The sequence below is a fragment of the Hypomesus transpacificus genome, unplaced genomic scaffold (assembly GCF_021917145.1).
Source record: "Hypomesus transpacificus isolate Combined female unplaced genomic scaffold, fHypTra1 scaffold_27, whole genome shotgun sequence".
In the NCBI taxonomy this organism is placed as follows: Eukaryota; Metazoa; Chordata; class Actinopteri; order Osmeriformes; family Osmeridae; genus Hypomesus; species Hypomesus transpacificus.
In genome coordinates, this window is record NW_025813796.1 from 1,199,358 (window position 1) to 1,214,905 (window position 15,548).

At 47.7% G+C, this 15,548-nt stretch overlaps 1 protein-coding gene across 1 annotated transcript; it reads left to right on the forward strand.

The window, feature by feature from the left end:
- Positions 1-1,935: 1,935 nt before the first annotated feature.
- tek (TEK tyrosine kinase, endothelial) lies at positions 1,936-14,749 on the forward strand. Its single transcript, XM_047014944.1, has 24 exons — positions 1,936-2,184; positions 6,559-6,852; positions 7,409-7,519; positions 7,701-7,853; positions 7,996-8,127; positions 8,311-8,448; positions 8,544-8,669; positions 8,762-8,907; positions 9,015-9,159; positions 9,332-9,490; positions 9,933-10,067; positions 10,419-10,706; positions 10,856-10,953; positions 11,059-11,317; positions 11,549-11,709; positions 11,792-12,002; positions 12,279-12,389; positions 12,497-12,687; positions 12,809-12,922; positions 13,082-13,152; positions 13,280-13,320; positions 13,435-13,531; positions 14,110-14,209; positions 14,313-14,749. The coding sequence occupies exons 1-24, from the start codon at positions 2,091-2,093 to the stop codon at positions 14,385-14,387; spliced, it is 3,450 nt and encodes a 1,149-aa protein (XP_046870900.1). The 5' UTR covers positions 1,936-2,090; the 3' UTR covers positions 14,388-14,749.
- The last annotated feature ends 799 nt before the right edge of the window (positions 14,750-15,548 follow it).

The following is a 15,548-nucleotide window of genomic DNA, read 5'->3' on the forward strand; positions in this document are numbered from 1 at the left end:
AGGTTATTTATGTTCCAATTCATAAAACTCATCCGGCTCCAGAGGCTTACCAGCCAACGCTACAGGGTCTTTTTCCTTATATTCCTCAACTCTTTCCTCTCTCCACCCCCCTCACCCCCACTCCCCGACCCCTTTTTTCCATAGCAACCTCTTCTAATCAGTGTGTGTCTAAACACATCGGACTAACACGTTAACATATGCGAGTGGCGCGTCGAGATTACAGTCGGTTTCCCCGTACGGCAGCCGTGGGGGTGAATATAGATGGCGATATTCTACAGGCCGCCGCGCCGTGTAGCCTGACTGTGTTTCCACAGCTGCCGCAGCGACTCCTTGCTCTCAGGCAGAGGAAGAAACATAGCCTCTGTCATAACAAAAGGACTTAGCTCATTCCCTTCCCAAGTCAAAGGTCCGCGACTATCAGAGCATTTTCCCACATAGTAACACCACGTCCATAATCCGGGCTCCGTCTGGTTACTCTCTACTTTACGGTATGTAGACAGTTAGATGATTCCAAAGCGAAAGGGACTGTAGGAGGTGCGCTTCACATTCACTCGCTCCTGAGTATATTTGCGTAGTGTGATGTTTCAGATTTGGAGTCAATGAAGGACAGAATGCAGTCTGCTTCGCAACGTTTTCTTCACTCATACCCCCTACGCACGTATAATTGAGTTACTGGGTTGGAACGGACCTTGCAGGTATGTGAAGGAGCCACCTGAGACCCGCTTGGCCGCCACCGCAGGAGCGAGATGCAGCGGGAGCCTTTTCCTGGCTCGCTCCAGGCCATGACATCACTGCTCCGTAAAACCTGTTGCTCGCTCCCAGAGGATCCGCGTTTGCGAAATATGTTGTGCATCACAGCATAGCTGTGTCTTCACAGTTTAGCCCCACCAGCCCTCCCAGAACGCCCGACTCACACATGCACACCTGTTTTCCCGAGTTGGACGCTGTGTGATTTACATATTGGGAATTTTCGGAATCCCACATCGACGCGATCGGGGTCCCTTAAGTCATAAGAACGTGCTGAGTTTAGCTTCCTTCTTCCTAGTTCCATCAGCCAGTTGTCCTCCTTAAGCTCCCTGTTTAATTCTGATTTCCTCCATTAATTGTTTGTGATTTAAATGCCGTGGTCTCGCAGTATTTAGTACTTCCTTCGTGAAGCCAGCTCATTTGGAATTGGCCCCCGGCACCCCGTAACATGGAGGGAGTTTAGAGATCTTCAAACCCAACTTCAGATTTGAAAACTCCAGTGGGAGGAAAGCAAAGTAATAATCTTAGTTACACAGTTGGCACACGTCAAAATGCTCCATACACCAGGAGGAATAAATCAAATAGTTTAACGAGTTCAGTACATATCTTCAATGTTGAGGAGGGAAGGGAGGACTGCATGGACAGTTTGCTGGTCAAATAACCAAGTCCAACATGAAGGTATAGTTCAATAGCCATTTGTAAACCACACTGAGTACATTATAATGAAACTTAATTTCAGAAAACACACAAGGAAGTAATGCCTAAAGCATATAAAGTTATGAAAGACTAACATCCCCATAGGCTGGTCTGTTCTAGCGCTATAGTCAAGTGGAATGAAGTCGTGTATATAAGTAGTTAGGTCAAGTGTGTGAATCCCATTATCAGATGCCTTTTGATCTATGAAGGACACTGCTTAATTTGAAAGGCGTCTTCTTCAAGTTCTGTCTGGAGGGAGGGGGGGGTCCTCCCTGTAGTGCTTATAGAGGGTGTAGTTAATGTCCGACATTGTTCTGGTTAGGCCTTTCCCATCCTCACATGGACAGGAAACAGGAAGAGGAACTCCTACTCCCTATGCCTGGACAGCACAGAGAGAGAGAGGGAGAGAGAGAGGGAGAGAGAGAGAGGACGGGGGGGGGGCTGAAGGGTCTAGGGAGAGGGCGGGGGAGGGGGGGAGGTCGAAGGCAGGGAAAGGAAGGATAGGGAAGGGGAAAGAAAGGGAGGGAGAGCATTAGCAGTTTGGACCTGTGTGTGGAAAGATGTGCCTTGGTATGCTTCTCTGACACCCTCCGGAGTTAGGGTCTCTCTCTCTCCTGTGTTCCCCTCTGCTCGGAGGCGCTCTGTGGATGTACGAACTGGCCTGTCTGCCAGCCTGGAGCTGGGGGACCATGAGGGGTCTCCTGGCGCTCTCCTTGGGCCTGGTGTACTGGTTCACTCCAGGTAGGGATTTGTTGATTTGTCTCTCGAGCAGTACCATGAGGACTAGACCTGATCCATTGGATTGAGTCTACTAAGGCTTTGGTCATGTATCCTTCTTAGTCCTGAACTGTCATATCAGTATTGGCAGGAGGAGCTGTGGAACTGAAAGAATGTTGTTTATCTTTTATACTATAGTTGTGTGATTTTGGTTGGAAGTTTGTGAATTTACGTTAATGTGAAGCTGGTGTATTTTTTTCGGTTTCTGGGCATGATGATGTGTTTGCTTTCAATACTCTGAAAATCAATTAACGGCACACAATTCCAACATAATTCCACAATTCCAACACAAAAAACAACTCCAAGTGAATTTCTGTACACGAGTATGTCCTCCTAGTGACAAATATATGTGAATGTGGCTCTCTGCTAGATTAGAAACAGATTGCCAAAAATGTTGTGACATGTAGACACCAGTAGAAATATCTTCGGTATAGTTATGTATCAAATTATGGTTTAACTAGTGAATAAAAGCACATACACTTCATAAACAATATAATGGAACCTGTTGAATATCACCGTAGTTGCTATTGTTCAGACTGAATGGGGGACACGATTGCTATTAGAATCATTCATTAGTGAAAAGCAAAAGAGAAATGATTTTGATATGGGTTGGTACCTCCAGCAGTTTGGTCCTCATGGCGGTACACACCCACATTCCCCTCACACAGGTCAGCTCATTACCTCCCTGTTGATGTTGCCGACTCCACAAAAATAGCTAAAGATGAAGTCAAAACATGCCAGACATTATCAAGCATCAGACATTTGTACATCAAAAAAAGTTCATACTTCAAAGACTCAGCGCTTTACTGTGGCTATCTTTACAAAATACGTACAGCATTAAGATATTTCTATCTAGTACTTTCATGTTTTGGGTCTGTTTTTTTGAAGCATCTGTGCTCTTTTACCTCAGTCAGATTTATTTAACGTAACAAGTCACTAAACTTCAAACCACATGGTGCTGTCTGGAAGTTCTCAGCTGAGACAGGACCTTGCTCTGGTGGAAGAGTTACATCTCGACCCCACTTAGTCTTCCCCCCCCCCCTCCCCCCAGAAACTCCTCCACCAGAAACCCTTAGGGAACCACCAAGACCTCTAGAAAGAACATGTTGTTCAAGTGTCACTCTAACCCATTTCAGTTTCCTCTGCATAAAAGTTGCTTCTCACTTTCATCTGTTTTTGGAAAACAATACTCAATGTTTTTAAGCGTCACAGCCACACAAATCAATTGAGGTATTTTATGGCTTCCTTCTCAGATAAGGCCAGGCTCAATCTATCACCCGGACAGGTCTATTGAGTCTTTAAAGGCACAGTCATCTGAATTTTCAGTGAATGTCCAAAAAAATTAAAACAAATCGAATACACAGTGCACAAAAGCTGACCGATGGGGCTGGGCTGAAACCATCTCAAAGCTCCAGTTTAAAATCTCAACAACTTAACAGTTGTTCATCTTTAACTTCAATTTACAGTAAACGGACTTGGAGGAAAGGCTGTAAAAAAAATGTAATCAATATTTTGGGGGGGTCATTCTTGCTGTCTAGGGGTATGCCAACAAGGTTTGGATATTGAACCAGGCCACCTGTGACTGTTAATGAGATCTTTGCCTTGAACTTAAATGAAACAAATACAGCCCAATCTGAGAACAGATCTTAGTCTCATGAAACAAACAGCTGAAAAGAAAAACACTGTCATGTAAAGTACATGCTCAGAGATCATCCAGCAATGTTGATCCAACAAACCAGTTGAATTCCCCACCAGATTGCATTGCCTTTAAATAGCATCATAATTCCCTGACATGGACATTACATGACCAAGTGACTTCACAAACACACATTTGTTTTATTGGACTGTATGGCGATAGTGGTCTGGTGTGACGGTTCTCTGGAGAGGGACATGAACTGTTGACTCGACAGGCCCGTAAGCAGTGGTGTCATCTCACTGCTGTGACACGTAGTATTTTTCCAGGCTTCATTTCTCTGTCTCTGTAATACAATTAGTCTGTATGTAGGCTAGTGGCCAAGACCAGTTACTGTTTGCTGTTATGCAGTAGAAAATGCTGACTGCACACACTTCAAACCTCGATCTTTTTGTGCTTCAGTTGGACGCAGCAAAAATGTGCGTAACCCTTTTGAAATTGAGTCATTCATAGAACATAAAACATATGTAAACATAAGGTCAACCTAAAAGGAACAAATCAAGATATCAATGTAAACTCGCGTTTCAAATAGTCAGAAAACTGCTTCTACTGTCTGGCCTCTTGAAGTCATTTTGTGCGGTACTGCTTTTTTTGGGGGGGGGGGGGGATGCGCATAAGATACTTGGAAACAAACAATATTTTTCTTTGTTACATTTTAGGGGGGGGATGCTGAGTGACTTCCCTTTATAAAGTCACTCCCTGTATTGTCAGTACTATTCTTACCTCAACAATAGAGGGGCGAGGCTTCCCACTGGCAACCTGAAGATAATAATGTTATGCAATCACTTGGCTGGACATGTGAAAACGTTCACAATAACATAGCTGCATGTCAAGAGGTTTATATGGGGCATTCCAATGATCGTTTATCTCTCTTGTGTGAAGTATTTAAAATACTCCTTCAAGTAAATCAAGGAGTTTTTTTCCGTGTAAAGCCCCTGTTGTTCAACTCTCTGCATCATTTGGGTTGTTTTCTGCGCTGTCTACCAGCCCCTCTCAAGTGAGATACATAGCTGAGATTCATCCGTGGGGGGGGTTGTTGGTTTGTGGTGTGTGTGTGTGTGTGTGTGTGTGTGTGTGTGAATGGCATCTCATCAACTATCACCAGCTGTACAGTATCCTCATGCCTAATATGTTCAGTATGTTGGTTCCTCCTTGTTGAACACCCTGCTCCTCCCCAACACCCGTACACAGATTTATTCTCTACATGAAGTGGAATCAGCGGAATGTTTATTTGATCAAAGTTAATTTCACAGACCTTGCCTGTCGGAATTCAATTGACTTATAGCCAATTTGCCCCTTGGCTACTTCAGAACCCGATAGAAGAATCAATCTGTTGGCCAAACATGCAGGCTCTGCGCATATGAGATTCATTTAAGCTTGTGAAACACAATATGCTGCATGCAACGTCGAGGTACTGACCTAATGGGATGCTTGACCTTGCTTCTGTCAGTCAAAAAGGGATCAGTCCAGTTGAAACCACCATGGGGTGAGTAAGTATACCAGGGTGTTGCACATTGTGAACTTACATTTTGATGAGTTTTGGACTTCACCACACCCTTTTAAAGACATTCCATGTCCAGGGACCAAAACTGTTCTGAGGCCAGACCGACATGCTGACTGTGTGTCTTATCTAAGCTGTCAGTGATTTATAACTGCCGAGGTCTAGAGGTTCGGGCTGGGGGGTGGCCACAGTAGACATATGGAAGAGATCTGGCACGGCGTAGCCGTAGCGGCCTGCGAGCTGAGGTCACTGCTGTGCTACGCGGCGCGTCTCGACCCCCCTGGACAACAGCCCTGAAGAGGGAGAGGGAGAGGCGCGGGAACTGTCCGGCGCTCATCTGACACACACATCCCTCACGCTCGCCAGAAGAGGGGAAAGCAACCAGGAACCTTTCGGAGGGCCACAGTCTGCTGTACTTTCATTCGCGAATCTTCGAATCAAGGGTTGTTTGAAGTATCGAGCTTGGAAATGCATTGCTCTTGTGTTGATGGGGGTTTGGTATGGAGGGCCTGCTGCTTTTGCGGGGATGGTCGAGGCTCTCTGTCTTGTGTTTTTTTGGTTTGCATGAGATAATGTGACAGTCAGACTAAACACTGCACAGTCGTAGTGGCATGGTGGGGAAACAATACACTGTATTAACACAGAGCATGAAGACATGGACATGGGCTCTGTGAATGTGACGTGACTCCTTGTCAAGCCATCACACTGGGATGAACACAAACTGGGAATAGCAGATGCTGTCGATTAGAGGTTTCAGTAGCGTGATTTGTTTTGTGGATATATTGTAGATAAGGTTGCAGCCACTCTACACTGTTGAGAAGTGAACACACTACATATATGCATGTAATTTGACTGTAGAAATGCACGAAAAGATAATTGTCTGATAATCAACGAGCTTTTCCCAATGTCTGTTTTTTCCGGCCCCTTCTTTTCCTTCTCTTCCCCTCTGTCTCTCTCACTTTATCTGCGTGCTGTGTGTCTGTGTATCACTGTCTGTTCTGTGTGTGTGTGTCACTGTCTGTTTGTTTGTGTGTGTGTGTGCATGTGTCACTGTGTGTTTGTGTGTGTGTGTCACTGTGTGTTTGTGTGTGTGTGTCACTGTCTGTGCGTGCGTCTGTGCGTGCGTCACCCGGGGTTCTCGCAGGTCACACCGTGAACCTGGCAGACCTAACCCTGGTGAACCCTGACCCTCTGGTGACATCAGCAGACTCCTCCCTCCACTGCGTCAGCAGTGACTGGACCCCCAGGACCACGCTGGGCATGGGGCGGGACTTCCCCCTCACACACCCCCAGATCATGCCTGTCACTCGGGATACAGCCTATCACGCCGCCTCCATGATCACCTGGAGAACGCGCAGTGACATCTTTGGAGAATTTTACTGCCGAGCCCGAAATGTAGACCGGGGGAAAATTTACACGTACAAGATGTTGAATGAAGGTAACGCATACAGCATGTGTATTTCTCTGATCGTTGCGTGGCTTTTTGCGTCGAAGCATGGTTTTGACAGCAGTAACATTCTGACATGGGCAGAAATGAACCCTGATTGTACTTCCCCCTCGAGCAATGGCACGTGGGGTCTTAAAAAGTATATCAAAATATGATGTGTGGTCTTTGACCGTAACCCACTCAGACAATCAACGTTGCCAGGCGGCCCTGGTTTTTCAACTCCTTCATGAACCACTAACAAAGTCTGTCAGACGGACTGTGGGCAAATGGAGGGGCGTGAAATTCGCTTTGACTTCCTGTCCAAAGTGTTTGTTTGCCCATGCCTCTCTCCCGGAGTGAAACTGTGGCATAGGGGTTCCACTCATTATTGTGTCTAAAGGACATTACACAGCGCCGACTCCAAATCTAACAGGAAATCATGAACCATTGTGTGTGCGTGTGCGTGTACAGTGTGTGTGTGCGTGCGCGTTTTTGAGCGTGTGTGTGGGCAGGGCTGGCTCTTCTCTGCAGACCACTGACTGCCTGGTTGTTTTTCTTCCCCTCTTAGCCACATTCCTCCCAGAGTCTCTGACCATCACGGTCAGCGTCGAAGACAACGTCAACATCTCGTTCGTCCGCAGGAAGGTTTTTGCCGAGGACGCCGTCATCTACAAGAACGGTATACGGCGGCGCCGTCACCCGCTTCGCATTCCTCGTGATTTCTTCTTCCATGACAGGGTCACTGTAAAAACACTGAAACCGAAGTGAAAGTTGTAACTCGAAATTGGTCTATGATAACATGGTGTCTCTACACGAGTGTGTCATGTGACAGGTTGGGTGGGTGTGTGTGTGTTTCACAGGGTCATTCATCCACTCGGTGCCTAAGGACGAGATCTCCGACCTCCTCCAGTACCCTGTGTTAGGGGTGACCACCAGTAACGCTGGGCTCTACACGGCAAGATCCATCGCTGGAGCCAAATCCACCTCAGCCATCACCAGGCTGATAGTCCGAAGTTAGTACCTCCCTCTTTACTGAGATCCTGGTGATCTCAACAGACTCATCACAATGAAGGCCAGAACGGGCAAATTAAGTTAAAGAGTATTATCATAGGTTTGCGAAAACCCATCTATTTTCTGTATTTTTTTTTATCCCAGAATGCAAAGCAGGGTTCTGGGGCCCAGTCTGTGAGCACCGCTGTCCTGAGTGCTCCAATGGAGGTGTCTGTCACGATGACACAGGAGAATGCATCTGTCCACCGGGCTTCATGGGGCGGACTTGTGAATCCGGTACATTTTCCACGCGACAATCGATTGAATCTCACGTCGTATCTTTGTCACGAATGGGAGCCACTGGAATCCGACTCTTCGTCCAGTCGGTGTTTCTGTTTGCGTGTGTCGTGATACAGCGGCTGGGGCTTTGGTGGTGTTTCTCTTGTGCAATAACGCCGATCGAACTGTCGCGTTTTACAGTTTGCGGCGAGGGCAAGTTTGGGAGGACGTGCAAAGAGTGGTGTCGAGACGGTTACTGTCGCTCCATGGTGTTCTGCCAAAGAGACCCATATGGTTGTTCTTGCGCCACTGGCTGGAGAGGATTCAACTGCAGTGAAGGTACAGTTTTCCCTATGACCTGCTCGTGCAAGGCACAATGAGCTCAACGGTGTGTTTCCAGGTCACGGTAACGAATACGTGAACGTGTTTTGCAGCTTGTCCACCACAGTACTACGGTGCTGGCTGCAAGCTCAGGTGCGAGTGTGGGGAGAAGGGCAAGTGCGACCGCTTCCGGGGCTGCCTGTGCCCGGGGCGACACGGCGCACGCTGCGAACGAAAAGGTAAAGCCCCGCGAGCCTTCGATTTTGCGAGCGCCACGCGACTCTAGTGGCTGTCCACGTGTATTGCTGAACTGACCTGGTCTTGTCGACAGACAAGCCGCCTGTTGTGGTCGGCCACTCGATGAGCACTGAGCTGAATTCTGGGATTGAGTACATAGCCAACTGTACGGCTACAGGTCAGCCAGTGCCTTTGCATGGGGAGATCCATCTTCTGAAACCGGACAAAACCATCATAATTGTAAGTCATGCTAAAGTCGGATGGTGTGAGCTACCCATTGTGCTTATTAAAGGGTGTTTTGAAAATGCCTCGGTTTTTGAATGGAAATATGGGTTTGGTTTTCACAGCCGATTGACACAGACACTGGGGATGTCCAGACCACCTCCAGTTTTAAGGTGGACAAGATCACAGTGCGTGACACTGGAAGATGGATCTGCCAGGTGAAAACTCAGGCCGGACAGGCAGAGAAGGAATTCATGATTCATGTAAAAGGTAAATCTCGACAAATCCACAAGGAAAGTTCTAGGTGGGCCGGGGTCTATTCTATTCTCGTCTATTCTAGGCCCAAACATAGTTTAGACTTTGTCTAGAATGTTCTGTAACTGGAAATGCGTTTTTCTTTTTTCTCCGTCTCTCTGTCTTTTCCTTTTTTTCTGTCTCCCAGTGCCTCCCAAGCCGCAGAACCCCCCCATGTTGAATGGGAGTGGACCGTATCATCTCACCATGCTGGTCAACAAGGAACCTTTTACTGGGGATGGACCCGTGACTGCTGTCAAAGTTCTCTACAAGCAAGTCAATGCATCCTCATGGGAGACAGTTCAAGGTACTTGCGTGTCTCTGGAAAACCTCAGATTCCCTTCGAACGAACCTCTGGTCATACTGTATAAGACGATTTCCCCGATTTTTCAAAGTGTCAATGTTTCAAGAATCAAGGTCACATTCCTGTGGTCTTCAGTAAATGTTTTTTTCGAAAGTTATTCTGATGACTATACTGAGCAATTAACATGATGTCATTTCCTCATGGAGTGTTTTTGTGCATTGCAAGCTAATTTAATTGTTTCCAGAAATCTTTCGAAGTGTTAATTGTTTTCATCGCAGAACATTTCATGACTAAACGTTGTACCACTGAATCCTGTAGAACATGTACATGTAAGACAAACTATGTAGCGTGACTTTTATTTTTTCCCAAGGGTCTATTAACAGTTGGTTTCTCTGTGCATGTCTTTGTTTGGGCCTTTGGTTGTTCCTATTCGTGTCTCCATCAGTGATTGGTCCAGTTGTGAAAATAGAGAACCTGACCCCCATGACCCAGTACACCACGTTTGTCCAGTTGAGTCGTCACGGCAATGGAGGAACAGGCTTCCCAGGGCCTGAGGCCAACTTCTCCACCCAGATGCTTGGTAAGGGTCATCCCAGACAGGACAGAGTTTCCTCTGATCCCGGCTTTCCCAATGGATACATACATCCGTGCGGAAACCTGATCGGCTTTAAGATCCTGACCTGAGAACAAAGAGAAGAACTCGGCCTGGCTGGGCCTCCTCACTAAATCAAGCAGCCCACTGGAGGTTGCTGACGTTCCTATGATTTCCTCCCTCCCTCCCTCCCCCCCCCTCCCTCCCTCCCTCCCTCCCTCCCTCCCTCCCTCCCTCCCTCCCTCCCTCCCTCCCTCCCTCCCTCCCTCCCTCCCTCCCTCCCTCCCTCCCTCCCTCCCTCCCTCCCTCCCTCCCTCCCCTCCCCTCCTCTCCCTCCAGATCTGCCTCTCCCGACAGGGGTCAAGCTGGTCCCCAGAAGTCAGACTTCGCTCAACCTCTCCTGGGACGCGGTGGAGGGGCCCTCGAAGGAAGACTGGACTTACCTGGTCAAGTGTGTCCAGATGTCCGAGCCAGGGAACATCAAGACGTACCACCTCCCGGCCAACTCCACGAACGTGGAGCTGACTGACCTGAGGCCCAAACACAAATACGAGTGTCGAGTGAGGGTGATGTCGATGTCTGTGGGCCGGCATAGCCTCCCTGTCACAGCGTGGACCCTCAGCAACGGTACGAGACCATCCGGGAGAAAGGAGTCTCCCAGAGTCTCCCAGATGTTTTGCTAATGACCAGTCCTGCTTACTGTTGAGTGTGAAACCGTTCAAACCATCGAACTTGCCGCTAAGACCTTGTCCCCCCCCCCCCCTCGCTCGGTCCAGAGTTGCCACCGGCCCCGTCCAACATCATGGGCTGCAACATCAGCGACACATCTGCCATCGTCACCTGGGCTCTGGCTGAAGGAAACTCCATCTCCAAGGTTTAAGCATTCCCAGATGAATCCCACACAACGACTGGACGGGGTAAAAGTGATATGGTCAATGAACCACTTGAGGCTCACTCTGTCTCCATTGTGATTCCGTAGGTGCTGATAAGGTTCCAGGACACGGCACTAGCAGATTACAGCCAGCTGGCTGAGCTAACCTTGCAGCAGGACCCGGAACAGTCTCAGTTCCAGGCCCAACTCCAGGCCCAAATCCAGCCCCAGGCCACACAGTTCCAGCTGAGGGGGTTGAGACCAGATACCCCCTACCTGGTGGAGGTCTGGTCCAGGAACAACATGGGAGAGAGTTTAGAGAAGCCTCAGATTTCCATCAAGACCCTGACGCTGCGGGAGAACTCTCGTAAGCTACCGCAACTATTTGGTTGCACCACCCACCGCCTCAAGTTTCACAATCTTGGCCGCAGAGAGCTGGCGCTACGCATCAATGAACCTTAAAATCCCTTTCTACCCCCTACTTGGCACTGTCCATTTCCTTAATGTCACGTGACAACTGACGACCGGAGTAAAGTGATATTTCACAACCCAAACATTCAGTCGCTTCTCCCTCCTCCTTTCTCTCCCTCCGTCTTAGGACTGAGTGGGTTTGGCGGTGAGGGCAGCATGCTTTTCTTTGCCATCCTGGGATCAGCGGGGATGACCTGCATCACCATACTGCTCGCCTTCTGCATCGTCCTGCAGCTCAAGAGGGCCACCTTTCAAAGGAGGATGGTGCAGGCTTTCCAGAACATCGTGGTGAGTTGGCTTTCCACTGACATGTCGATCGAAGCGACGGACCAAAGCTGTCAGCTTTCAGACGTTTCTTTTTCCGATGTAGAGAGAGGAACCGGTGGTCCAGTTAAGTTCCGGTTCTTTAAACCTGCCGAAGAAGCCAAAGAACCCGGAACCGACCCTGGCCTACCCGGCGCTGGAGTGGAGCGATATCAAGTTCCAGGACGTCATCGGAGAGGGCAACTTTGGTCAGGTGCTCAAAGCTCGCATCAAGAAGGACGGCCTGAGGATGGATGCCGCCATCAAACGGATGAAAGGTGAAAAGTCGATCAAACTCTTTGAAGTAGAAAAAGGATTCGCTGCTCGAGGGGAGTTGAAAGGGTTTTCCGAGACTGCATTTCAGAGACCTGAATTTGTATTCGTTTCATTTTAACAGGTCATTTCACTGTCGGGACCTTGGAGGTCTTTGCATGAAAATATGTTTTGGTCCTGCTATTCACTAAATTGTCTTGACTTCGTATTTACATTAGTATTAAGTGTGCACTGTACAACTGTAAACAAGTATTTGTGACACTGATTTGTGTGTCTTTCAGAGTACGCCTCCAAAGATGATCACAGAGACTTTGCCGGAGAGCTCGAAGTGCTGTGTAAACTTGGCAACCATCCCAACATCATCAACCTACTAGGAGCTTGTGAACACAGAGGTACAGTGACTTTCAAACATTGGTTCGTGATAAACTGTGCTGCAAAAACGTTCAGTTCCCCTGCTGACGTCTTAGTTTTAACCTATCGTTCTGTGCCGTTCCTCTAGGCTACCTCTACCTGGCGATAGAATATGCCCCCCACGGCAACCTGCTAGACTTCCTGAGGAAGAGCCGCGTTCTGGAGACGGACCCCGCCTTCGCCATTGCTAACAGCACCGCCTCGACGCTCTCCTCCCAGCAGCTGCTGCACTTTGCTGCAGACGTGGCCCGGGGCATGGACTACCTAAGCCAGAAACAGGTGTGTACAGTAGATGTGTGTGTGTGTGTGTGTGTGTCACAAACTGTTGATGAGCTGATCAAAGATATACATCTTGTCTTTCTTTCATGCTCTCTTTCTTTCTTTCTTTCTTTCTTTTCAGTTCATTCACAGAGATCTTGCTGCCAGAAACATACTTGTTGGAGAACATCTTGCGGCCAAAATAGCAGATTTTGGTCTTTCCAGGGGACAGGAGGTGTACGTGAAGAAGACCATGGTGAGTTGGCGTGAGTCTGGGAATGTAGCCTACTGAATGTTATTGTAGGAAGCCATTGGAAGCGAGACCGGCTTTCGACTTGACTGTGTGAATCAGAGTTGTGGCTCAGTATTATTTCAGACTTGACTGATGTTTTTCTTTAATATGTGCTCTCCACAGGGCAGATTGCCAGTCAGATGGATGGCAATAGAATCACTAAACTACAGCGTTTACACCACCAACAGTGATGTGTGAGCATTGACTCTTTCCTCTACAGTCTATTAACCCGATTAGATCCTTCTCACATCAACATGCACAATATCATCTGTAATATTTTCATTTGAGACGAAATGCAATTCCTCTGTCTTTATCCCCCAGGTGGTCATTTGGTGTACTGCTCTGGGAGATTGTCAGTTTAGGTCTGTGTTGAATGACATCAACTACACTGTTACACTTCCACAGGTTGATTATGATTGGTAAAGAAAAGCGTTGATCTTGTAAACCCATGCCAGTGTCTGTTTGACCCAATGCAGGAGGTACTCCATACTGTGGACTGACCTGTGCTGAACTGTATGAGAAACTCCCTCAGAGCTACCGGCTGGAGAAACCTCTTAACTGTGACGATGAAGTGTACGTTTTCACAGACATTCACGGATGTACTAACACAGTCTGCTGCCTCCGTTCTGTCTCTGCCGGTCGAGGTGTCGATCAAATGAGAATAGGGATACAGTGCAGATACGTGTATGGATATGCATAGTGTTCAACATGACTTTGGGGTGTCCCTTAAATTTTTATCAGTACAAATTAAGAAGACTCTTATTGATTTCTTTTTCACTTTTTAATGTTATGAAACATTATGTTTGGAAGTTGAACATATTGAACAATAACTGAATATAAGCCTACCTGATATTCACTCCTGAAAATTCGATCAATCCCTACTGACCAACAAAAAACATTGTGAATGGTTTCCCCCCCCATTAGCCTCCACCCATTTCAATCACTGCATATGCAGACAGTAAACAAGGTTATGCATTAGTGGATACTATTATGTGAATTAAATAATAACAATAATAGTAGATCATTATTTGTCTCGGCGGGAGCAGTCGTTGGATGCCCTGACCACAGCAAAACCAGTAAATAAACCTGACTCTGACCACAATGCTGTCCATCCTCCATCCCTTCATCTAACCTGTGGCACGCCTCTGCAGGTACGACCTGATGAGGCAGTGCTGGAAGGAGAAGCCCTACGAGAGGCCCTCCTTTGCCCAGATCCTGGTCTCGCTCAACAGGATGCTGGAGGAGAGAAAGGCAAGACATCCACCTTCGCCGTTTCGTTCCTCGGTCCGAATCCAAATCGTTTACAGCACAGGATCCTTAACGCTGTTCTGTTCTGCCTGTGCCCTGTCTGTAGATGTATGTCAACACCACTCTGTATGAGAAGTTCACCTATGCTGGGATCGACTGCTCCGCTGAGGAAGCTGGATGATCGGGGGAGCTGTGCTGGAGGGCTAGGACAGCAAGTTGTGGCTATCACATACGTGGTTTGAGCAATCCTTCACAAAGGGATTCGTGGACTGGCATGTTGCACATATTGTGTACTCCAACTTAAGTGCAGAAAAGAGCACCGTATTTTTCACATTGCTGTACATAAAAATTGGTGTTTGGTGATACTGTGTTGTGATTGGTTGGTGATACTAATGTCGTGATTGGTTGTTGCTGTTACAGTATCTCAGAATTGCTTTCACTGCCTTTTATAGTACCTGTCAACTGTAAATACTCTTCAGAAATGTATCAAACCAATACTAAAAAGGTGTACCTGTAAACGAATAAAAGTTTTTTGTAAAATAATTTTTTAATGAGTAGTGCTTGTGATTGTTTCACATTGTGTGTACAGTAGATGCAGCCTGATGCCACTCTAAATGCAGGTTAAGATTCAACATTATCCACAGTACAATCAACAGCCATACTAGGAGTATCCGTTTGTGAGTATCTACTCTGAAATTAAAAAGACAAAGAAAATATAGCTGTCATCGTTCTAGGATACGTTTCACATAACGGTGAGCTGGAAAGAAAAACACATGCCAAACGCTCCCCCAACAGTTTTTTGGGGGGGGAAATCACTGTGTCACAGTTTCATTGTTGGTCAAAGCCCAGTCTCCTGGTGGCTCTGCCTGAGGGGGGGGGGCGGGGTCAGATGGAAGCAGAGTCAGATGGCTGAGCGGTTCGGGAATCGGGCTATTAACTAGAAAGTCGCCGGTCTGATTCCCAGCCGCGCCAAATGACGTTGTGTCCTTGGGCGAGGCACCTCACCCTACTTGCCTCGGGGGGAGAATGTCCCTGTACTCACTGTAAGTCCCTCTGGATAAGAGCGTCTGCTAAATGACTCACGTGTGTGTGAATGTCGCCTCCCGCATGAAGCTGTCCTCCTCAGGGTCCTGGACCACAGGGCTGTCCCTCCACAATTTCCCTCTGGGCCATGACGACACACACCTCGTAGACGCGGAAGGAGGCGAAGGCAGCAGCCACGAGACACGCCCCGCCCAGGATGTACCACCAGTTGAAGAAGCCATAGGACACCCCCTTGACGATGCACAAGAGGCCGAAGCACACCAGGCCGATCATGGACATGATCTGGACACACACCGGG